Source organism: Perca fluviatilis, chromosome 11 (genome assembly GCF_010015445.1).
Source record: "Perca fluviatilis chromosome 11, GENO_Pfluv_1.0, whole genome shotgun sequence".
Lineage (NCBI taxonomy): Eukaryota > Metazoa > Chordata > Actinopteri > Perciformes > Percidae > Perca > Perca fluviatilis.
In genome coordinates this window covers 4,560,035-4,584,870 of record NC_053122.1, presented here as the reverse complement: position 1 = coordinate 4,584,870, position 24,836 = coordinate 4,560,035, and the positions used below count along the sequence as shown (strand labels likewise).

The 24,836-nt window shown below is 42.6% G+C and overlaps 1 protein-coding gene across 1 annotated transcript in view; it reads right to left on the bottom strand.

Moving 5' to 3' along the window:
- The window catches only part of dnaaf11 (dynein axonemal assembly factor 11), a 64,926-nt gene that overhangs the window by 7,477 nt on the left and 32,613 nt on the right, over nucleotides 1-24,836 (bottom strand). The window contains exons 9-12 of the mRNA XM_039816106.1: nucleotides 20,742-20,807; nucleotides 19,270-19,339; nucleotides 13,369-13,464; nucleotides 8,602-8,693 (exon numbers count right to left, since the gene is read on the bottom strand). Of these exons, the coding sequence (XP_039672040.1) occupies nucleotides 8,602-8,693; nucleotides 13,369-13,464; nucleotides 19,270-19,339; nucleotides 20,742-20,807 (324 nt within the window). The remainder of the gene's footprint in view (nucleotides 1-8,601; nucleotides 8,694-13,368; nucleotides 13,465-19,269; nucleotides 19,340-20,741; nucleotides 20,808-24,836) is intronic.

Here is a 24,836-nt window from a genome sequence, read left to right as displayed (position 1 = left end):
GATCGCGGTTATGCGTCAGTTAAACTTCTCATCTCCAATCCTATCTGTATCTGTGAGAAGTGGCGCTGTCCTGAGTTGAAAGCCTACTTTACTGCTTTATTATCGAGTTAATAGGCGTGTGTGTTCGTGTCGGCCGCTGTCCATTTCCTAAGTTTCTGAAATGCAAAAAAATTTTTACTACTACCCGTGAGCACCCACAGAGGAAAACATAAATCGGCGCCTATGGTCTTGCCCGGTCTTGAAATAAAATCCTGAGTGTTCATGAGACCTAACTCGAGTACTACAACACTGGGCCGAGCTGAACCGTCTATAAGAAACAGGACTGAAATTGTTCCTTCCACTTTGCAACTCTAGGTTTTTAATGGTTCCCCATGGTCTCTAAACCCCTAGATTCCCAGTTAACCCTCTGAGGTCTAAGGGTAGTTTCACACATCTTCCTAAATTTAACTTTTTAGGGTATTTGCATAAAACTGATCACCATGTGTTTCATATAGAAATGTTCAGAACAAACTCAGCTTTCTGTATAGTGACGCCCAAATGTTTTCTAGAGCGATGTGTAAAGAGATAATTTGGCGCTTAAGCTGAAACGTTGATTTTTGCTTTTTGAAATTCCTCAAACCTTAACTCATGACGTGTTGTACGAATTGTTTTCGGTGCTCGAATTGAGTTTACCAAAGTCTTTAAGTTATATATGACTAAAGTAGTGAAAATATGTCTGACATAACATTAACAGTAATATCGCTTTTTGAGTAGGAGTTTTGTCAAACATTAGGATGCATTAGGACGACTTAGGACGCACCAGTGCGTCTTTTGTCCTCAGGTTAAAATTAGGGCTGGGTATCGTTAACATTTTTCGATACTACAGTAGAACCGATACAAATACCGTGACGTTGATACCGGTTCCTGAACGATACTTTTGATACCAATTTTATAAAATAAAAAAATTTATAATTTTAACAAAAAGACATTTCAACATTACGGCACAAATCTTTTTATGCATGTTTCAACTCCTACTACGCGAGTCCATCTCTGTGTAACATTAGACAGCCAATCACAAAAAATGTTCTTGTTAGAAGCATGCTGTGTGCTGATTGGCTCACTGACGCTAATGAGATTTTGATGGTATTGAATGACGAGGCATTTTTTCGATACTAGACACTAAGGAGGCAATTCAGTCGCAGCCTAAAAAGTATTAAATTCGGTACCTAGCCCTAGTAAAAAATGAGCATCATCTATGGCAGATACGTCCCTGAGTAAACTCACTGCTAATTCAAGACTAGACCTCCTGAATGTCTGCAGACCGATAACTGTGACTGAGCTTTTAGCCGCACTAAGCTCCTGTAAGGTTATCGCTCTCAGTTCAGTAATTGAGTTGTGATCGGCTGCAGTAACATCATCAGCAGGTTCTGTTTAGTGTCTGTAGCCACCGATCCACTTGGGATTAGGTTTGGATGGGATTCACATTTAGATAAGAACCAGACTAAACAAGGCAAATGGACTCCGAAAAGGTTGAGGTCATGTTTCGTGTGGCCCCGCCGGAGAGATGTGACGATACTACTGTATTCTGTTCATCAGTCGCTCTTCCGGACGGTCCATTACTATAACATCTGCATGTATTCATGTCACTAAGACGCTTTTTGAAATAATTTCTTATGTAAACTGTATGTGAAATGACAAGTTTACACATGGCTGATAAATGCTTATAACATATTGCAGGGTTTTCCCTCGGTTCGTGGAAGACATGGATGCGCCTATCTGGCAGGGGGTTTAGGAGTCATTCCTTCCCATACATTTTGTGTCTTTTTGTGGGTTTTGCATCCCTTTGTAATCGTGTTGAGTTTTCTTTGGGGTTGTTTTGGGTCTCTGTGGTCATTAGGAGAGTCTTTGTAATCGGTTTTGCTTCTCTTTTTTTTTTACATCATTTTGGACAGTTATCACTATATCTGTCTAAAATGTTGGAAAAGCTAGAGCAGATAATAAAAACATAACACTCAAAAATGTTTAAAGACAAAACTTGCTAAAGAAGTACAAGTACAAATCACAAAAATCTTTTAGTTGCATTCATTCGGGTTAGGTGCTGCACCTAAACCTTATGGTGGGAAAACCCTGATATTGGAATATATTGGTTTGACGGTCCGGAACCAAAATTTTTGAAAATGACCAAAATGTCGGGTCGCTGGATGGATGGATGGATGGATGGATGGAAGGGTGGATGGATTGAAGGGTGGATGGATTGATGGATGGACGGTCAAAATGTCCAAAATGACAGTTTTTTAAACCAACCGAGAAATACAAATAAAACTGAGAAAATCAGCACATTATTTGAAGCACATTTGAAAAGCGGGAACTATTTTTCTGTTGTCAAATTTTAAATTGATTCTTTGACTAATTGTCTTGCTCATATTGTGCTTCCTGCTTTTCTCTTCTATTCAAACTAACCAGCAATAAAAAGGACCTGTGGTCATTTGGTGCATTCAGATACATATAAAAAGACAAATAACTGCACATGGTGCAATATTGATAAAGTAATTTGTTGTAAAGGTTGCAGGGGTCAGGAGGTGGTAGGTGAGGGAGCGGGGGGGGGGTCAGAGGATGAAGCCACGGTTATTCTTTTGTAAACAAAGACAATCAAATGAGTCCTGAGGGACACGGTGACTAGGTCAATTGTCATGTGTAGAGATGACTCCTGTATTATTACAACTTCATTGCAGAGGTGGTGGGGCCGGCCCTCGTCTTACTGAGGCTGTGATAGACCCCCAAATATGCACGCTGATACCATCTCTGTAGATTCAAATGCTCGAGTAAACCCAACCCTTGAAGCATAGACACGTAGCGGTAATATCAAGTTTTCCCCAGGGTTGTGGTTATGGCGTGACAGTGTAAACTGTATGTGAAATGACAAGTGAGATTTTAGTGGCGATCTACGCAAATAACTGGCATTTTGCAGGGTCTTCCATCGGTTCGTGGAAGACATGGATTCGCCTATCTGGCAGGGGTTTAGGCGTCCTTCCTTTCCATCCATTTGTCTTTTTGTGGGTTTTGCATCTCTTTGTAATAGTCTTGCATTTTCTTTGGGGTTGTTTTGGGTCTCTGTGGTCATTTGGCGTCTTTGTAGTCGGTTTTGTGTCTCGTTTTTTACATCATTTACATATCCGTGTCTAAAATGTTGGAAAAGCAAGAGCAGATAATACAAACAGTCAAAAAACTTAAAAGACAAAACTTGCCAAAGAAGTCCAATTACAATCATTAGATCTGAGAAAAATCTTTTAGCTACATTCATTCGGCTTAGGTGCTGCCCAAGACGGCTTGGGTGCTTCACCTAAACCTTACTTTGGAGGAAAAACCCTGGCTGGATGGATGGATGGATGACTAGATGGATGGATGAGTGGAGGACTAGATGGATGGATGACTAGATGGATGGATGACTGGATGGATGGATGAGTGGAGGACTAGATGGATGGATGACTAGATGGATGGATGACTGGATGGATGGATGAGTGGAGGACTAGATGGATGGATGACTAGATGGATGGATGACTAGATGGATGATGGATGAATGGGTGGAGGACTAGATGGATGAATGGATGACTAGATGGATGGACGGTCAAAATGACATTGTTTTTTAACCAACCGAGAAATACATATTAAACTGAGAAAATCCGCCCATTATTTGAAGCACATTTGAAAAGCGGGAACTATTTTTCTGTTGTCAAATTTTAAAATTGATTCTTTGACCAATTGTCTCGCTCATATTGTGCTTCCTGCTTTTCTCTTCTATTCAAAAGTTTTACCAGCAATAAAAAAGGACCTGTGGTCATTTGGTTCATTCAGATAAATACGTATAAAAGACGAATAACTGCACGTGGTGCAATATTGATAAAGTAATTTGTTGTAACGGTTGCAGGGGTCAGGAGGTGGTAGGTGAGGGAGCAGGTGTGTGTGTGTGTGTGTGTGTGTGGGGGGGGGGGTCAGGGGTCAGAGGATAAAGCCACGGTTATTCTTTTGTAAACGAAGACAATCAAATTAGTCCTGTGGGACACGGTGACTAGGTCAATTGTCATGTATAGAGATGACTCCTGTATTATTACAACTTCATTGCAGAGGTGGTGGGGCCGGCCCTCGTCTTACTGAGGCTGCAATAGACCCCCAAATATGCACGCTGATACCATCTCTGTAGATTCAAATGCTCGAGTAAACCCAACCCTGGAAGCATAGACACGTAGCGGTAACATCAAGTTTTCCCCAGGGTTGTGGTGATGGCATGACACAGCAATGTGCATCTGTTGACCCAGACTAATATTTTACAGATGTGATAATAATTAATGAATTGCTTCATGGAAGAAAACAAAATTGATTTATTATTGAAAATAATGGTTAGTTGCCGCCCAAGTAAGTCTTTAAACCAGCTCAGTTCTGGACCATAGTGCTGCAGCAACTGTAAGCCCACTCACTTAAAAATAGCGTTGACCCTGACCGCTGACCTTTTAATTATCTCTTTCAAAACCACTTGGGATATTATCTCAGTAGACATGAGCTGTGGGTTTTAGATACAATTCCCACATTGCCTTGCCTTGTGTTATCAAGCAAATCCATTTCAAACCCAATCGTGGCCTTCAGATGCATTTCCATCCATGCCAGAGGGTAAATACAGAATCTGGAGGGTGAGCGTGGGTTCAAAAGGTCAACCCTAATCATGTCGGATGTATGATGCAATAACTCTGCAGCTGCTGGTGGTGCTCTCCTGTCACCTTGCCGTGGAGCTGGAGCAGCTTAGCATTTTTATCGAATGTTTAATTTGAGGGTACAGGATTGCGACGGGGCTCTTCGCTGTTTGATGGGGCCAGCTGAAGGCCAAATAGCAGATTCCGATCATAAAATGGTAATGATGATGATGGCGCGGTAACGTCACCGCGCCTTCAGGCAAGGAGAGGAAACGGAGCTCATTCAAACAGCACTGCAGACTGATGTGGTCATTAAGAAGGTGACGCTGCTCTGAGATAAGCTAAACTAAAACCTCACTGAGCCGGTCGATGGCTCACAGAGGAAGAGCTACTAGATAATTAATTGAGTCATGATATCCTACAGTGTGTCCTGTATATATGGTAATTTTATTAAAGTTTTCAATGTGATCGGAGTAGTCTGCCAAACATATTTTAGAGTTAAAGATGCTTGTGGGATACAGACTTCATTGTAGCCTTTACTTAACTCAGGGAATCGCTTGAAGAAGAGACCCTGATTTTCAACGACACCGAGCATGACAGAGACATAAAACAATCGATAACATGGGTCATAGGATGGGTCAAACAAACAGGACTTTCACCCAGGAGACCAGGGTTCATGTCTCCGGAAGTGAAGACTGAGTTGGCAACGAGTTTTTACAACAGTGTTGCCAAATATCTATTCTGAAGCTGTAGGGGGGGCTCTATAGAGAAACCTGTAGGGGGGTGCTCTACAGAGGAACCTGTAGGGGGGGCTCTACAGAGGAACCTGTAGGGTGAGCTCTAGAGGGAAACCTGTAGGGGGGATCTAAAGAGAAACCTGTACGGGGGGATCTATAGAGAAACCTGTAGGGGGCTCTATAGAGAAACCTGTAGGGGGGCTCTATAGAGAAACCTGTAGGGGAGGCTCTATAGAGAAACCTGTAGGGGAGGCTCTATAGAGAAACCTGTAGGGGAGGCTCTATAGAGAAACCTGTAGGGGGGACTCTATAGAGAAACCTGTAGGGGGGCTCTATAGAGAAACCTGTAGGGGAGCTCTATAGAGAAACCTGTAGGGGAGGCTCTATAGAGAAACCTGTAGGGGAGCTCTATAGAGAAACCTGTAGGGGGGGCTCTATAGAGAAACCTGTAGGGGGGCTCTATAGAGAAACCTGTAGGGGAGGCTCTATAGAGAAACCTGTAGGGGAGGCTCTATAGAGAAACCTGTAGGGGAGCTCTATAGAGAAACCTGTAGGGGAGCTCTATAGAGGAACCTGTAGGGGGAGCTCTATCGAGGAACCTGTAGGGGGAGCTCTATCGAGGAACCTGTAGGGGGGCTCTATTTCTATTTCAGTAGGACTCAAACCCAGATCTCCCACACCAAAGGTATAATATCCACTTCCACCTTCTGCAGATATTTTAAACTAAAATCCCCCTCAAAACATCTGCAGGAAGTGCTGCTTGAAAGGTCCAGTGTGTAACGTGTTCATTATCAAAATCTGTGTTGCCCGTTCACAAACTTGTCCTTTTTTTGTGAATATTTACACCATCATCAATTCCAAGTATTCCTCTTGGCCTGAAATTTTTTCGCTTTTTCTTCTTCCCTCCTCTGGCTTGAAATTTACATTTAGGGATTTTTTTTTCAATAAGGGACATACAGGACATACTGCTCCGCCTTTCACGTTTTCTCTGTCACATGATAAACTCACAGCTGCTGCTAATGCTGCTAACAGGTATCGTAGCTTCCCGGCCAAGTTTGAAGAAGGAAACATGGAGGACCACACGTATTAAAAATCAAAATTTCAGGAACAGGAGTCTTCTTCTTCACCCAGAAAAGAGCAAGAGACCAGCTTTTTGAAGCCGGAAGGCTACCGCAGCTGTAATACGTACTTTGAACTGCGTGGCGCGAGAGAGTTGATTGCGATATATGATCTCAACGCTAGACGGGAGAAATTCCCACACACTGGACCTTTAAGCTAAACAAAAGAAAAGCAAAGTAGAAGCGACTGGAATTATTTGTGAGTAAAAAGTAAAAAAGCAGCAGCAAAGTGGTGAGCATGACATGACTGCTGTCGTGCTGGGATACGGGTCACATTCAAGAACAGATATGAACCCTCATCCAAAAACAGAAAAACCAAAATCAAGCAGCTTGAGCCTGAGTGCCTACAGTCAGGACTGAACCCCACAGTAAAAAGACTCAGTACTTCACTGTATGTGAGAAACTGTGCGAGTATCTTCCTCCCAGTGCGATGCCAAGGTTATCTGTGGCCAGAATGTGGTCATTAGCAGCGAGAGCGCCGAAATCATCAACACGGCTGAGCGTTTAAAATACAACAGGAATCTGTAATTAGGACAACAGGGACCTGATAAGCCAGAGGCATTTGAATATGTGCGTGTTCAACTCAAGGCCAAACACAGACTAACACCACGGCCAAACGAACACTTGACTGATGAATTCACACAAACGCACCAAGCAGCGACCTGCAGGCCTCTTTATGTGTTCATTAGCATTTTATCTTCCTGTATCACCAGAAAACAGACAACAGTATTTGTATTACCTGGCAATTTTCCCACCAGTACCTGGTGATTCTCTCTTTAGCCCTCCGGTTTTCCTCGGGTCAAATTTGACCAGTTTTCAAAAAGTTTCTATATCAGAAAAATTTCGGTTTCTTTCGACCACATTGTCAAAAAAAATTAAAAAACGCGGATTGTTCTGTAAAATAAATGATCCGTTCACTACTTTCATTGAATTTGAGTTTTATTCAATTTTATAGCATTTTGAGGGGGCAAATGATACAAGACCATTGAAAAAATTGGCAAAATGTATAAAAAATTTACAAAAATGTAAAAAATAATCACAAACCCCCCCCTGACAAAAACATCGGAAAAAGTGAAAAAAAAAAGCGTCAACCTATTTTACTTTTAAATTTTTACCCAGAAAAACCAAAATCTTGCATGTCAACGGGAAGACAACACAAGGATTTAAACCGTAGTACATTTCAGTTCGGTTGGTTCAAATCAAGGACACATGATCCATTGCTGCTTTTTAAGTCTGTTCAGATGTGTGTCCCCTAGGGGTGTGTATTGGCAAGAATCTGGTAATACAATACATATCACGATACATGGGTCACAATTCAATATATTGCAATATATTGCGATACTGTGCGTAAGGCGATATATTGGGATTTTTGTGAAGTACAATTTTAGAAAAACTAATATTTAAAAAAAAAAGACATGATGTGCATAAAAGTCAAAGAACTTTACTTTAGGTAAACCATTCAGTGCACAGAAAATCAAACTGCCAGTTTGGGATTGTGGTTCCCAGGTTCTTAGTGAGCTAATGTTGATATGCTAAAGTAGGCCAAAGTTCAGCCATAGCTACGTTGTTAGCTTCTAGCAAAAAGTCAGGCGCTGCTAGGCACTGTTAGGCACTGCCAGGCACTGCTAGGAGAGGACACCAGTGGTGTGTCTCAGCATAGCCATCTAGCGGTAGGGGGTTTAAACACAACATAAACGGGAACCACTGCCTTACATGAATATTTCCGCATGTAAACTAAAAAAAATAAATCAATATTGCGTTACAGTATCGATACAGTATTGCAAAATAAAATAGTGATACTCTAGTGTATCGATTTTTTTCTTACATCCCTAGTGTCCACACTGACTAAACTTTAGATCTGCACATACTATATATTCTTTACAAATTCTGCACTCAAGCCATTCAGCCTCTTTTTTCTTATGCAATAGTTATTTAGTTTTTCTGTATTTATTGTTTAATATGTTTGTTTATGTATGCACCTTTCACCAAGGCAAATTCCACATACTATAGTGAACTGATTGCGATTTCTGACATCTTAGGGACGTTGTGTATAATCAGGTCTGCAGCTGCAGAGATTGTCTTTACCTTTTGTTGTCCTCAGGCGAGGCGCTGCATTTGCTTTGACGCGCTCTGGGCAGAGGTGGGACGCTCTTTGTCACTTTGATTTCACCTTCAGCCTAAAAAGACACATCAGAGAAACAGAAGAAAAATAATTTACTCGTCTCTGCAAACAGCTTCCACACTTTCACATTCAACCGTTTACTGGCGCTCGGGTGCATCAGAGGCCATGCGGTGATTGATGGCAGCGGCTCGGAGTCTGCAGTATCAGCACCCGCGTGTCTTTATAGACCCCATAAAGAATTCCTTTATTGAACCTCACAGCACAAAATGTCTGCTGCTCATTGGCAGGAGCAACACAATCGCAGAAAGCAGCAGACAGCGTTAATGACATCTTTTATTATGGCTTTGTTTTGGGTAATATTTCATCACGTGAGTTTATTTCATCATGTGAGTTTTTTCTACTCTGACAGCGTATGGAAGCAAATAAAAGATATAAGTCTCAGGGACACACAGCAGCACACAAATATGCAAGAGATTAAACATGAAAACATTGCAATGTGAAATACTATTATGTGAGCTGATCGTGCACTTTCAGCTCACGCACAAGCAGATCAGTTCCTTCTCCTGAAAATCTCTCCTTCCTGCTCAGCAAATCCTCCATCATAACAGCAATGCTCCAAGGCCCAAACGCACCTGGCTTTTAAAAGGGAATGGGAGATGATCTCTGATTGGTTGATTGCACGTTATGCCCAAAACACACCTCTGATTAATGAAGACACTAAGTACAACCCTTTAGGACCAGGTGCCCGGCGCATGGACCCTTTTCTCCGCCGTCAAACTAGAAAAAGTAGATTCGGACACACCCTAAACACACCTGTGCCAGTTAAAATAGGGCCCCTGATGTCTGCTGAGGGTCAAACTGTTTAGATTTAAGCCAGGGGCTGAAAACATTGTTTAGCTTTCTCATGAATTTGATACATCATGTTAACTCTTAACTATACATTCTTGTCCTGAAATGTACTCTTATCGGCTTATTTTAATGTCTATTTTATTAGAATACAGTTTTATTATAATACTTGTATTAGCACTTTTGAACGTACACCATAATGTGATGCATTACAGTTGAAGCAACCCAGGGGACTTGAAAGCCAGATTCACAATGAAAATAGGAGACTCAGAGACAGTTAGCTTTAACATAAATTGTTCGTTAAAAACTTAAGTCAGGAAAAGGGTAGCGGGACAAACTTTAACTCAGGATTCTTCCCGTCCAGGGTCTGTCAGCCTTCAGGAGGTGTTGTCCGAAGGTGAGAGGTCAGTCCTTTTTCCAGCCAATATCCTTACTGAGCAACAAACTCCTGCAGTGTTCCCTCTCTGGGCCTTTGTTCCTCACCCTCTCTCATGCAGCCTTGGGCTGGCTCTCTTAATGCCTTCCCCTGATTACCTGATGGGCTGCAGGTGTGACCAGAGCCATGTGCCAAGTGGCTGCAGCACTTGCACAGGCAGATAGACTCCCTCTATCACCTCCCCCAATCTGAGCCTATGGACCCGCCCCCTGTGCCGGATTGGCTGGCCTGTTTCCCATGGTTTGCTACACAGTGTGTTCCCTGGGTTCATCAAAGACTTAGGTGTGCATTTTTGGTGAAGGGTTTTAAGGGTCTTTCCTTAAGAAAATGTGGTGTTTTTCAATAAAAGAAATATGCAATTCAACATAATTTTGGACCGTTATATCACCATATCTATGTCTAAAACGAAAAGCTAGAGCAAAAAATGAATAACACTCAAAAAGCTTAAAGCTTGCTAAGGAAGTCCAACTACAATCATTAGATCTGAGAAAAGTCTTGTAGTAAGTTTGATGCCTTCTTCAAAGTTGTTGGCGCTTTCTGGCCACATTCCACATTCATTCAGCTTAGGTGCTGACAAAAACGGCTCGGGTGCTGCACCTAAGATGCTTGATGGTGTTTTAAGCCCCCAACGTCTCCTTCCAGGCAGTGCTGCGACCGTTGACTTCAAGGCACCTAACCCTAACCTTAAACCTAACCGTAACCATAACCATTGCCTAATCCTAGTGCCTTCCAGGCAGCGCTGCCTTGAAGGAGACATTGGGGGATTAAAACACCATTGAGCACCTAAGAGTTATAATGGTACAGAAAACCCTGCATTACTTATGTATTTATTTATATATGTATTCGTATCTGTGAATTGTTCTTTTATGTGCTACTGTTGTGCCTTTGAATTGCCCCTCGGGGAAAAATAAAGATATTGTAATTAAATTGGTTTAATTTTAACTATTCTTTCTCTCGTTTTAATTGCCCTTTGTCTCTTGAATGTACTTACAATGTGTTTCTATGCCTCTGTAAAGCACTTTGAGTTGCCTTGTGTATGAATTGTGCTATACAACTAAACTTACCTTGACTTTTACTCTGCCACAGTGTGGGCAGAGTAAAAGACAACAGACAACTGTCACATTTGATCTATGATTGTAGCCTTTATCACTCTGATGAAAAGTAAGTCGTGGAACAATAAAACAGAGAATAGATGTGTTTTGATAGGCCTATTTGTTGCAGCTTTGACAGGCCTTTAAATCACCAACGCAAGTCAGTTTTTAATACTCTTTTGGCAGTAAAATTATGTCCACATAAAAAATTGTTGATATTTCCAGGACAGCAAGCTCATATTGCCTGATCTGTCAGCCGATGTTTGCAGAGATGGTCTAAAAAAACTGGTTTCCTGGTTCTTGCAGTCAGGGCGGTCGGGTGGGTGCAGACAACGTGCTAACCTGACTCCGCCAGATGGATCGCTTCGCATTTGCTCGGCCTATCCATCTGGAAACTTACCGTTGGAGAACTTTTGGGAAGGGGCAAAAATACTGGTTAGCTGATTGGATAAACCATCTGTTTATCACAGACGGGCCAAATCAACCAATCAGATCAACGAAGTGTATGAAAATACAACCACAAGCCCCTGCTGCTGCAGGCAAAGCATAGCTCGTTAGCTCAGCAAGCAAGCAACATGTCGGTAAAGGATATTTGCCGTTTGTGTAACGAGAATTTAGGAATAAAAGGCCCCATTTGAGGTTCCCGCTCCATATTCCAAAAGAAGGATCCAAGAGAAAAAAGCATTAGCGAGCGGCTAACAGAATTAGGGCTACCGCTGTCTGAAAATCCTGGTTAGCTGATTGGATAAACCATCTGTCTATCACCGCCTAAACCCGCCTGAAAACCAACGCTGATTGCTCGGCAAACGGCTCAAAATTTTCTCTATCTCAAGATGCCAGACTTATCTGCGAGTGGAAAACTGCAGCTCGCCAGATCAGGACGCTCTCACGAGGCCAACAACGTGCATGGTCCCCCCGATCCTTCTGATCATAGCGGCCGATGATTGCAACGCAGTCTCTCAGAAATCTTGGAGGTGCACGGCTCGGCGCTGAGACCTTCCTCAGATCCTCTGTGCACAGGCGCCCAGGCTGCAGTCGCGTCATATCGCCGTCCACACCGTCCCGACGGCGCTGACCGCAGGAAGCAGGAAACGCGTGTAATCCTGATTGGTTCACCTAAATGTCGAGTGACGTTGGATCATGGCCCGGAAACAAAATCCGGTGAATAGGCTGCGTTCCGTCTACGATGACTATCACGACAAAAGTTTACTCTGACCAGACATCACCTTCTTAAAATTCACGTTACTAGCGTGGCTGAAAGTTCTGTTTGCATTTCAACAAACTGATAAACAGTATTCTACACCGTGAAGAAAGCGGGTTGTGCCGCTACGCGTGGGTCCTTACTCAGCTCTATTTTAACACACTAACAATCTCAGCATTGAATAGCCATCTAAATAAAGACTTTAACTTTTTGCCAGAAGAGTGCCTGGGACCTTTCATCCTTTTTTAACCTTTGTATTCCTTTAAAAAGACCCCTTTTCATGATTAGTTTGAACTTCTGAGCACTCCGGACCCACAGCAATGCATGGGATTTCCCCCTTTCTGGTCTACATATCCCTGCCTCTGCTGAATTATTTTTTATCCCTGGTGGGGACAAAATGTATCCCCCCCTGTAAAGTGATCAATGCTACTTCACCAATAGACCATATATGATATACCTAAAAGAGAAGTATTATAAACTAAGTAAAGCGCTGTAACGTAAACACAGTGTGATAGAACGATAACATCCGAGCAGAAGTTGCTGGTTGTATTTAGCCGCTCCAGAGCTCCGGGACGCCGGCTATCAGCGGCGGTTGTTTAGCCGCCAACAGGTGACTGTGAGCCGGCTACAGGCACCGCCAGATGATGCTCCTTTCAGGGGCCGTGGATGGTAGTGGAGTTTAGCCAGAAAAAAGTGAGCGTCTACGGCGATGACAGTTGAGTTTAGGCACCAAAACGACTCGTTAAGTTTAGGAAAAAGAAGGAAAGTTTTCTGGGTGAAAGAATTTTGTTTTAGCCGGGACATTAAGTCTGCTCTCGGCTTGAAAGCGCTGTATTTTATGATGACGCCACGTTGTGCCGTTTCATTTTGAGATTATTTAGTGTTTTGGCACGGCTGGCCGAGTGGCTCTATATTTATGGTATTAAAAGGGGGATTTCATTCTTGCATGTTCTGTTTTGTTGTGCATGATCATAAAACATCTCCCCCCCGCCCTTGCTTTTTTCACAAATTGCACCCGGCGAGGTGTCAACGTAGCAAAAGATATTAGTTTTTAAACTAAAACGTGGCAATGTGAATGTAGCCTGATGATTTATTCCGAGACTTTGGCTCCTGAGTTGGACACCTGGCTCAGGTGAGGATGTGGAACTGTACGTACCCTGGGCATGGTGAGGACCAGGTGTCCCGTGGTTTGGGACCTCTGAGCTGTCGAGCTGTCGGGCTTCACTTCGGCGGGCAGGACCATCTGAAATATCTGCAGAGTAAATTATTCACAGCTTTAATTAGTGAGATTAATGCGCTGATCTGGCACTGACGCTGTCCCAGTGTGTCAAATGACTTTAATCATTAACGGGCCTTTTTATAGATGCACTTTCCAGAAAAAGAAGTGGGAGAGTGACCAGAATAGCTCGCACGGAGAACAGCAGCAATCAATCACTGGAGCCAAATCCTGTGGAAACCAAAGTGATCCATGTGGGAGGAATTATTATAGGCTTTTCTCCATTTTTCAATTTACTTTTGTGTGATATGAGGGGAAATTTAGGGGAAACCGCGCTGACAGCAGGCAGAGAGAGAGAAAAAGAAAACTCGGCCCTCTAACTCGTCTGCGGGCCCGGCTGCTGTCAGAGGAAGCTGATTGGATACACAAGATGGCTCCTACAGTCAATTCCCTCTGCTCCACCGAATGAGAAGGAATTTCAACTGAGTTGATGTATCACTGCGTAAATCACACCACCCTTCCAATCAGGCTGACCCCTGGCATAAAACAACCATCCATAAACACGCTAACACCTTCAAGTGGAGCCGTGACATTCAGGACTCTGAAGAACTCCCAACCTGCAGGGCTCAGAGTTCATAATGCGTTCGCTGGAGGGTTGAAAACCCGGAACAGACACAAAACGAGATGCCACCTCTTGGATTCATGTGTTGCCAAACAGCTGTTTAATCAGGCTTAAAGGTTGCTGTGGTGTGTTTGTGGGAAATTAAAATCCTCCAAAGGTTTCCTTCGGTAAAACACAAAGCACAACTGGGGACGGAGAAGGCCAATGCAGTTGAAAACCAAGGGGGGTAAGCGAGCATCCGGAAACCGTACCTCCTATGGAGAGATTCTAGGCTAATAAGCCATCACCTCCCGTTAGCATCCCATTGACATTCATTTTGGCGTCACTTTGACTGCAAATAACTTTACATCTGAAGCGTTTAAAGACTCTATTTGTCCGTTGTTTATTTCTAAAGAAACACGACAACGTATAAAAGGCTCCATTACCTTGTACCTCACGTTATGGCTCCGTAGCAGACGCTTTTATAAAAATAGGCTAACGATTGGGTCATAACCACGAGACTGTCTCACAGTAGAGGAATTACCGTATAGTACAGGAGAAGCTCACAGGCAGTTTGGACTTCCATTAGCTGTTTAGGTTTAATTACTAATGTTAACTAGCATGTTAGTGATCAGTAATTAGCCTGTTTCTATGTTATCTCCTAACATATACCTACGCTCTCCGTCTCTGTAAGATTGGGAATGATTGAGATTTCTCTCGGCACAGCTACCAGAAGACTTTACACTTTCAGACAGGTTGCTCACGTCACATCTACGTCTTCCAGCTCAGTTGGAGGCTGCTCAGTAACGCTCAGCCAGCACCGGGAAAGTGACTTCTAATATCCTTCACTGGTCACCGTCCAAGTATATGGCATCGCTGTGTCCATTTCTTTCACTGTCTAGGTTGAAAACCATCTCATTCAAATGGCTCGTTTTGGGAAAATTGGAAGCAAAGATTTCAAGCTCCGGCTTGATCGAGATTCAAGAAAAAGTCAGTCAGCAATGAATGCTATGGATGAACAGGAAGGCTAAAATATGCATGTACTGAATCGATCACAGAAAACCAACAAGAATCTAATGGAACCTGTGACTTTTATCGTGGTGGTGTTATTGTGCAAAGTCTCTGAAAAGTCACTGACATTTCAGGCCGGATTACTAAACTTGTGGAAGGGCTACGATCGCACTGAAGCCTCTTTGGAAAGGCCCTGCTGTTAGCAATCAGGCTAAAAACACAGACGGAGGCTAGGTATAAGCGTCACTAAGAAGGGGAAGATTACACAGGTAGATTTTTGGATTCATAATTATTTAACCCTTGTGTCGTCTTCCCGTCAACTGTGCAACTTTGTGTTTTTCTGGGTCAAAATTTCAACATTTTGTTGTTCTTTTTCTACACTTTGACGTTTTTGTCGATTTTATTCAAAAAATGTCATGTTTTTTTTCCACTTCTTTACAATTTTTTGTCACTTTTTTAAACAAGTTTTTGTCACCTTTGGCAATGTTTTTGATTTTTTTTTTTTTTTTTTCACTTTTTCTTTTCAACGTTCTTTTGTCGTAGTTCTGATATAGAAAGTTTTTGTAAACGGGTCAAATTTGACCCGAGGACAACAGGAGACTTAATATAAATAATGAAGTAATGTACAGATATGTGAAAATTCTACTTAAGTACTGTAACGAAGTATTTGGTCTATGTTACATTACAACCACTGTACTCTGCTACATTTCATCATCTTTAATAACTGGGCTGTGCAGCCACCTGGTGGGTCAGGTGAGGCCTCCAGAGCTTTCATTCACAACTCTGCTTCTGGCAGTTTCAAAGAAGTCGGTACTCAGAGTCAGCCGAGGATGGAAAGCCAGCCTAAACCAGTGGTGCAATGTAAGTAAGTACTTTTACTCAAGAACTGTACTTAAAGTGCTCATATTATGCTCATTTTCAGGGTCATAATTGTATTTTGAGGTTGTACCAGAATAGGTTTATGTGGTTTAATTTTCAGAAAACACCATATATTTGTTGTACTGCACATTGCTGCAGCTCCTCTTTCACCTTGGGTGTTGAGCTCTCTGTTTTAGCTACAGAGTGAGACATCTCACTTCTGTTCCGTCTTTGTTGGGAGTCGCACATGTGCAGTAGCTAGGTAAGGACTACTAGCCAGTCAGAAGCAGAGTATGAGGGCGTGTCCCGACAGTACCTAGGTAAGCACTACTAGCCAGTCAGAAGCAGAGCAAGAGGGCGTGCCCTGACAGTAGCTAGGTAAGGACTACTAGCCAGTCAGAAGCAGAGTATGAGGGCGTGCCCTGACAGTACCTAGGTAAGGACTACTAGCCAGTCAGAAGCAGAGTATGAGGGCGTGCCCTGACAGTACCTAGGTAAGGACTACTAGCCAGTCAGAAGCAGAGTATGAGGGCGTGCCCTGACAGTACCTAGGTAAGGACTACTAGCCAGTCAGAAGCAGAGTATGAGGGTGTGCCATGCTAGCAGCTAGGTGAGCATTATAACTTGTGTTCCAAAGTGACCACGTTGGTCTCTGAAGTAAAGGCTGGACTACAATAGAGCTGTTTGGAGCAGTTGGTGAACAGTGTTTTCTGTTGGAGATGGTAAGTCCCTTTGGGGGGGACTTTGGGCTTTTTCACTTTGTAAACCTATAACACGCACAAAAAAGATATATAACACAATAAAGGAAAAAAAAGCATAATATGAGCTTTAAGTCCAAATGTTAAGGTACTTGTACTTTACTTGAGTCTTTTCTACTGCTACTCCGCTACATTTCAGAGAGAAATATTGTACTTTTTAGTACACTACATTCATCTGTTACAGCTTTAGTTACTAGTTACTTTACACATTAAGATTTCTGCACACAAAACTACATTTTCCTGATGATACTTACAGACTTTTACTGACGCAAGATAAAATCTGAATCTCACACCTTTGGCAGGTGGTATTTTATGTATTCGACACTATGGCTGCTCAATTTTTGATTAACCAGAGAAAGAGTGTGGCTGTCCTGCCTTACACAGCTGATATTTTGGAGAAAAAAAAATGATTCTGAACTTCACAGCTTGGAAATTAGTTCCCAGCAGGTGCAATAAACTGTCTCCATAAACGTATCAGAATGTCAGCGTTGGAACCATGTCCGATGATTCAGCCGTTCCTGACAGCCTTTTATTTGCTCTAAATCTGACTCTGCATCCATCACACTTCTCTCTGCCCTTCGACTCAGCAGCCGAAAACATCATCGCCACGAGTTCACAGCGGCCTGTAATCACGAGTCACTCCATACGGTCCACATATCAGGATATTAGGAAGCAGAGTGTGCAAAGATAAGAGCAACACTGAGATTTTAAACAAATAATCAAATCATTAATCAATGGTTGTCACATGAAATCGTAGAGGTACAATTTCAGTGAACTGACCAATCCACAGTGCTGTGGAGTAAGGTCTGGCTACACCACAGATGCATTCTGGGATAGGAGGAAAAAAAACGCTCTGGGTTTTTTGCATTTCTTTAAACCAATCACAATGGTCTTGGGCAGTATGTTAGTTGTGCAATACGTAGGCTATTGGGGTTGTGCAATATGTTAGTTGTGCAATATCTCATTGTGCAAGGGCTGTGCTACAACTTAGTGCGGAGAATGCAGCTGACAGGGTTGTTCAATTAAAAATGCCAATGAAGGGAGGAGTTAATGTGCTTACTATATAGGTACCTGTCTAAGGTATATGAGAGCATGAGAGTATGTGTTGAGAGATGCTTATTTTCTGTATTTTGAGTGAACGGACAGAGTCCAAAACAAATTTCCTCTTCTGGGACAATAAAGTATATCTTATCTTATCTTCTCTTAAAGTACAAGATGCATTAGTTTAACCTATTACTATTTGTCCCTGGTGTGGGATAGAAGGTCATAAGTTTAACTCCCCAAACAGGCTGGATTAATAGATATTGCCTTGCCAACTACTGCCGCAATGCCCTTGAACAAGGAGCTTCACTGGCTGACAGCAGCAGTCTGTGGTTCAACTGGCCACCTTCCAGTATGAACGTATGGGGAATTAAACTGAGCCTTCAAATGTTACAAAATGACATGAAAAAAATTGTTTTCACTGAGAGATAGGCACAAAAGAGCTACATTGCTTCACACATGCAATGCAACCCTGAACTTATCACTATCATTACCTGGCGGAGCTGTATGTGAAAACACAAATTTCTGAATCAGTCGGATCGGACCCTAACCAGTCTTAACCCTGCCGTCTCTGAAGTACAAAGTCTGTATCATGTCCACGTGAGCCAAGGGCTGGACAATATATCGGTTTATGAGGCTAGATATCGTCTTAAATTTTGGATATAGTAATATCGTGATATGACAGTGTTGTCTTTTACTGGTTTTAAAGGCTGCATTACAGTAAAGTGATGTCATTTTCTGAACTTACCAGAAAATGTTTTATTATTTGCCTTTACCCACTTGGTCATTATATCCACATTATTGGTTATTATTTATTAGGGGTGCAACGATCCGATACTAGGATCGGATATCGGCCCCGATATTGGAAAAATAGCTAGATCGGGGAGTTGGAAAAATTAACAGATCCACGGGCCGATCCAGTTTTTTTTTTTCCTCCGTCGCAGTACCGGGACCCCTGTTAACTGCGTAGCCTTCTCACTCATGGTAGTAACTTTATAACACAAGAATTAATAACCCACAGCTAACTCTCTTTAAAAGGATAAAACACCATAGCATATAACAAAATATGTGACTTAAACAGTTTCTAACACAATAATTTTACATTTACAAATGTACACCGCCCAACGGCATGCTGGGTAACATTATAACTTAGCTTAGGATGTGCCATTTCTGTTTCTGTAGCTATTGAGAAGGAGAGAGGGGGGGGGGCAAGGTGGAGGGTGTGGCCTTGACCAACTGCCACTTTGCTCGTGGGTGGGCCAAATTCTCTGGGCGGGCAAAGCAGAGAAAGGGGAGGTAACCTTGCTCCTTATGACCTCATAAGGAGAAGATTCCTGATTGGCCCATCTGAGCTTTCATTTTCTCAAAGGCAGAGCAGGATACCCAGGGCTCGGTTTACACCTATCACCATTTCTAGCCACTGGGGGGCCATAGGCAGGCTGGGGGAACTCATATTAATGTTAAAAAACCTCATAAAGTGAAATTTTCATGCCATGGGACCTTTAAGGAACAAAAGTGTTGCCTAATCCTAAAAGTTATGAACTAATATATAATAAAATCTCCACAGCGTACCTTTCCTTTGACTGTGACTCTGGCGTACGTTGGCTGAACATCCACGCCAATCAACGAGGTGTCCATGTGTCTGTGGAGGGGAGAGACGTGGAAGTCAGTTTATATAAAGAGACACAGGTGCAGTAGTGTCTACACGGATCAGCTGGGCTGACGGAGAGCTTTGGTCACACATATTTTACAACCTGCAATCCACTAGAGCCATGAAGCTGAGCTGTAGAGCGGCAGCAGGACTTTAAAATGTTGAAAAAACAGCCAACATGATGGTTGTAAAGTTTCTAACTGGCGCTGCCAGAGAGTTCTTACTAGGGCCAAAAATGACGTTCAAATAACAAATAGGTTTGAATATACGAATATCTATTTTTGTGCATTATGTCCGTAAGAGGGCGAGCCAGTAACTACTGCGTATATTTATTTTATATATTTTTCAACATAAACATGTCTTTTTAAAATATCTACATGCCTACACAGTAAAAAATAAACTATTAAAATAATGTCCTATACAGTAGTAGTACTGTAGACCAGTGTTTCTCAAATGGGGGTACGCGTACCCCTAGGGGTACTTTGGATCACTGCAGGGGGTAAGTGAGATTTGTTTTTAAATATCTTCATTTACTATAATAGTAAATTAATTTAGTAATGTATTTTAAACATTTTAAGTTACAAAGTTGTTTTTTAGTCAATCAGACAGGGGTGGTGCAGCGCTGTAATGTACCTCTTTATACAGGCTTTTTTTCCCCAAAAGATGCGTTGGCAGGTACTGCACAAGAATATTTCACAGGGTACATTATTGAAAAATTTGAGAACACTGCTGTGCCTCTCACACCAATAAATCAAAATACCTTACAACTTTCTACAAAAGTAACGCTAACAGAAGACAATATAACAACAACTGAAGAACAAAAGTTGGTCTCTTTTCACATGGAAAAATGGGAATTAAAAAAACCAAGGACCACGGTAAACCGCTGGAACTATTTAAAAAATAAAAAACAAAATCACAAAAAAAGTACGTATATAGAAAGTACTGAAGGAACTAGCGGCGTAGAACACGTACCATACTAAATTAACTGTAGCAAGCATCTCAATATCACTAACGTTACCCACATTCATATTTAGACACAACAGATGATATATTCAGCTACAAAAAAAAGCCTGAAAGTCTGAAGTTACAACAGAAGTACAAAGAGGCGTTGTTTTGGAGATGATACACCGTCTCGTCTGGTCTCGTTGGTGAGAACTGGCAGCTTTCAGAACGCTGCAGACCGGCTCGCTGCAAGTTTACACTCGTCTTCTTAGTCGTCCTAGTCGTCTATTGTTGGTCTGAACTGGACTTTAGGAGGAAATTTGGCCTTGTGTGCTCTGAATAATTTAGCATGCAGTTAACAGAAGTGGGGAAAACCACCTGCCAAATCCCACTTTAACCCCTGATATTTATGAATGAAGATGTTGAGGTTTTTGGGCTCATCGTTTCGTACCTGTACACGCCCAGGTCTAAGACGATAGTGTCGTTTTCTTCGTCTTCAGTCAGAGAGAAGTCCAGTCTGTAAATGAACACAAAGAGGTTGATTAATAAACTGGTTTGACTGTTCTTTAAATAGACTAATATACAAAACTGCTGCCAGTGCTTCCACACTAGGCCTGCACGATTCAGGGAAAAATATGAATCACGAAGTATAATGTTTATTGCACACATGAACCATGACAAAACAAAACAAATTGGCAGTACCAAACATAGATTTTTTTGGGTGAGGCTATTTGCACCCCTGCTACAATTAGCAGTGTATGCTATTCGTACCCTGGTGCAATTAGAAATGAATGCTATTCGTACTCCACCGGTGCACACAGCAATGTGTTCTATTAATACCCCGTTTGGTAAAAATATCAATGTATGCTATTTGCACCCCTGTGCATTTACAGTACCTTGGCATATATTTACACACAGTTATCCATACTACTCATGTATTACACCTTTTTGGAATATTATCGCCCTGACATTCTTACCCTAACCATAACCATCCCACTCCTCTTGCCTAAACCTAACCAACCCAACCAGAGCAGGAATATTCATGAGTCTTCCCCATGGTCTTCCCCTACCACCCTGCAAAAAACATTTCGCGTTCGCGGCCCCTGATTTGCGCAATGGCATGCAAATTATCTAATCCAAAATGAAAAAAACAAGATCACCTCACTGGGGAATCAAACTCCCGACTGCCAGACCAAAGCTCAGCGTACTAACCACTCACCAGGCAATTCTTACAGAACATTGACTGTTTACCACTAGGTGTCTTCAAGCCGCGGTTGCTAGGTAACCATACTGTATATAAAAAAAATAGGTACTAACTAACAAACTAACGGTTGTATGCTTTCACTGAAGACAGAAAGCGCAACTGTAGTATCCATTTTGCGCTAGAAATTCAATTGTTATAAACTTTAGAGACAAAACTTTCTTAATATGCCAGTTTCTGCGGTCATGGAAGATGAACGTCCGCCATGATTTCGGTGCACGCGAGCAACGTGTTTTTGTTGTTACGTCACCGGGTGTGAATAGCTCAGCTGTGTGGCCGAGGCTATTCGTACCGGGGGTGCAAATAGACACTCCGGATTTTTTTTGGCACCTATAGCACATTGCTTATCACCACAAGCCTGTAAACATAGAGGCTTCTATGAATACAGAAAATAAAGTACATACTGGCCATTTAAGTACAGTAGGCTACCAAAAATAGTGACTTATAACACATTGAACTAAATATGGCCCTTATGCAGGCTCTATCTGAACTCCTTGAACATGTCTTTACATAATTAAAACATGTTACTCAACATGCTGCAGCTCCAGCTTCAGTCTCTAGAGAAATGGAGTTTGTCAATTGCCAATTTAATTAAGTACAGTATCAAAAAAATTATGATTTCTTAGCACACTCTTTAACTGCTTGCCTTTCATGTCTTCAGCTGTCCTATCAAAATAAAGGCCGAAAATGCCCCCCAAAAATAAATTAAAAAAAATAAATCGAAGTCATTTAAAAATTAAATCTTAAATCGCGAACAGGGGTGAATCGAGATCGCAATTTCATAACGATTAATCGTGCAGGCCTATTCCACACAGTGCTGGAATGTAACTAAGTACATAATTAGGTACAAATTTGAGGAACTTGAACTTCACTTGAGTATTACCATGTTCTGCCACTTTACACTTACTCCACTGCAGCAGTAAAATGCCACGTACACAATAACGTAGCAGGAATTTTAATCATGTAGAATAGGAAAGCACTGATAGGGAACATTTCACTGCAACATACGTACTTTTACTTTAAAGTGATGGTTCGGAGTAATTTCACCCTAGGGTCCTTTGCACCATGACCTCGAGCCAAACACCCCCCCAGAAGCTTTTTTCACCTGGGTCTAACATTGGGAGAGTTAGCGTAGAGTAGCGTAGAGTAGCGTAGAGTAGCGTTAGCCGCTGAATAGCTTAGCGCAGAGGCTAATGGATCCGAAGTGTCTCTTAACATTACCCCACTAATAATGCCCGAAATGATACCAAAGGTCTACACTAGTATATATAGGTTATGCACTCATAAAACGATGGATTGTAAAGTTTGTAAGTACACCAGAAGGTTATGTAAATAACACTTGCCTGCTGGCTTCTGCTCTCTGCTGTTGTTGTTGCTGCTGTAAGACGAGTGCTTAGGGCCGTCTACAAATTACAACACCGAAAGAGATGCAACAAAAATATTTTTAATTTAACTTATTTTTTAAAGTAAGTGCTGTAGTATAACTAGCAGGAGACAAGTAATAATTGAGGTAAGTTTGGAGACATTACCTTATTTAATCATTAAATTAATAAATATTTTTGTTGCATCTCTTTTCGATTGTTGTAATTTGTAGATGTCCCTAAGCACTCTTACTGCCCGGTAGTAACAGCAGCAGCAGCAGCAGAGAGCAGCCAGCAGGCAAGTGTTATTTACATAAACTTCTTCGGTGTACTTACAGACTTTACAATCCATCGTTTTATGAGAGCATAACCTATTTGTACTACTGTAGACGTTTGGTATCATTTCGGGCATTATTAGTGGGGTAATGTTAAGAGACACTTGGATCCATTAGCCTCTGCGCTAAGCTATTCAGATGATAACGCTTCACCACGCTAACGCTCCCAATGTTCGACCCAGGTGAAAAAAGCTTCTGGGGGGGTGTTTGGCTCGAGGTCATTGTGCAAAGGACCCTAGGGTGAAATTACTCCGAACCATCACTTTAAGTACATTTAGCTAATACCATTTCTTATAAGCAGACCCAAACCAAATCTGCAGATTTTCTTTTTAGTTTTCAGCCGAGATGGGGCGGAGATGTTTTAAGCTGCCTACACATGATAGGCGGCAGAACGGCTCTACGCTCTCGTTGCCATTGGTTTCCTACGGGGAGGACGGTGGAGGCAACTCAGAGGAAGCGCTTCCCTTAGCGTCGCGCAACGCTCATATTGGCCGCCGAGCACTGCGCTGAGTTCAAATTATTTCAACTTTGACCTCACTGCAGCGGACCTTTCAAGAAGCAACCAGATCCAGGAGCTATGATGATGTAAACCTGCTCTGCTCCTCTGCTCTGCCCCCTACCTTGTGGTTTTACCATCATGTTTATGCAGCTTTAACATTGAGTTTAATTCAATTTTTTTTAATTAGTTGGAAATCTGCAGAAAGTTCTGCATCCGCAGATTCCGCGTGGCCCGCTTATCTACATTTACATCGCTACATCTTGGTTTACAAACGGATATCTTCTGCTACGTTTCCCCCTCTCATTCCCCCTGCTCTGGCGTTTCCCCCTCTCATTCCCCCTGCTCTGGCGTTTCCCCTCTCATTCCCCCTGCTCTGGCGTTTCCCCCTCATTCCCCTGCTCTGGCATTTCCCCTCTCATTCCCCCTGCTCTGGCATTTCCCCCCTCATTCCCCCTGCTCTGGCGTTTCCCCCCTCATTCCCCCTGCTCTGGCATTTCCCCCTCATTCCCCCTGCTCTGGCATTTCCCCTCCTCATTCCCCTGCTCTGGCATTTCTCCCTCTCATATTCCCCCTGCTCTGGCATTTCCCCCTCTCATTCCCCTCTGCTCTCCGGCGTTTCCCCTCTCATTCCCCCTGCTCCGTGCTCTCCCTCTCATTCCCCCTGCTCTGGCGTTTCCCCTCTCATCTCCTGCTCTGGCATTTCCTCTCATTCCCCTCTCATTCCCCTTGCTCTGGCTGCTTCCCCCTCTCATTCCCCCTGCTCTGGCGTTTCCCCCTCTCATTCCCCCTGCTCTGGCATTTCCCCCTCTCATTCCCCCTGCTCTGGCGTTCCCCTCTCATTCCCCCTGCCCTAAACCGGAGACATTAGGAAACCCTTCTGACCCGTTCTGGTTGGTAATCTGCGGGGTTGTGTTTCAGTCTCAACAGCCGCTAACGGAGACCTTTGGCAACGCCGACACTGACGCCAACGTTTCTCCTCCTGATTGGGTCTTATCGGTCACGACGTCTCGTTCTCTGAGACTTACAGCTACTCACGTTACCATGGCAACTACCAGCAACGGTCAAAGTCTCCACGCTGCCTCCTGTTTGT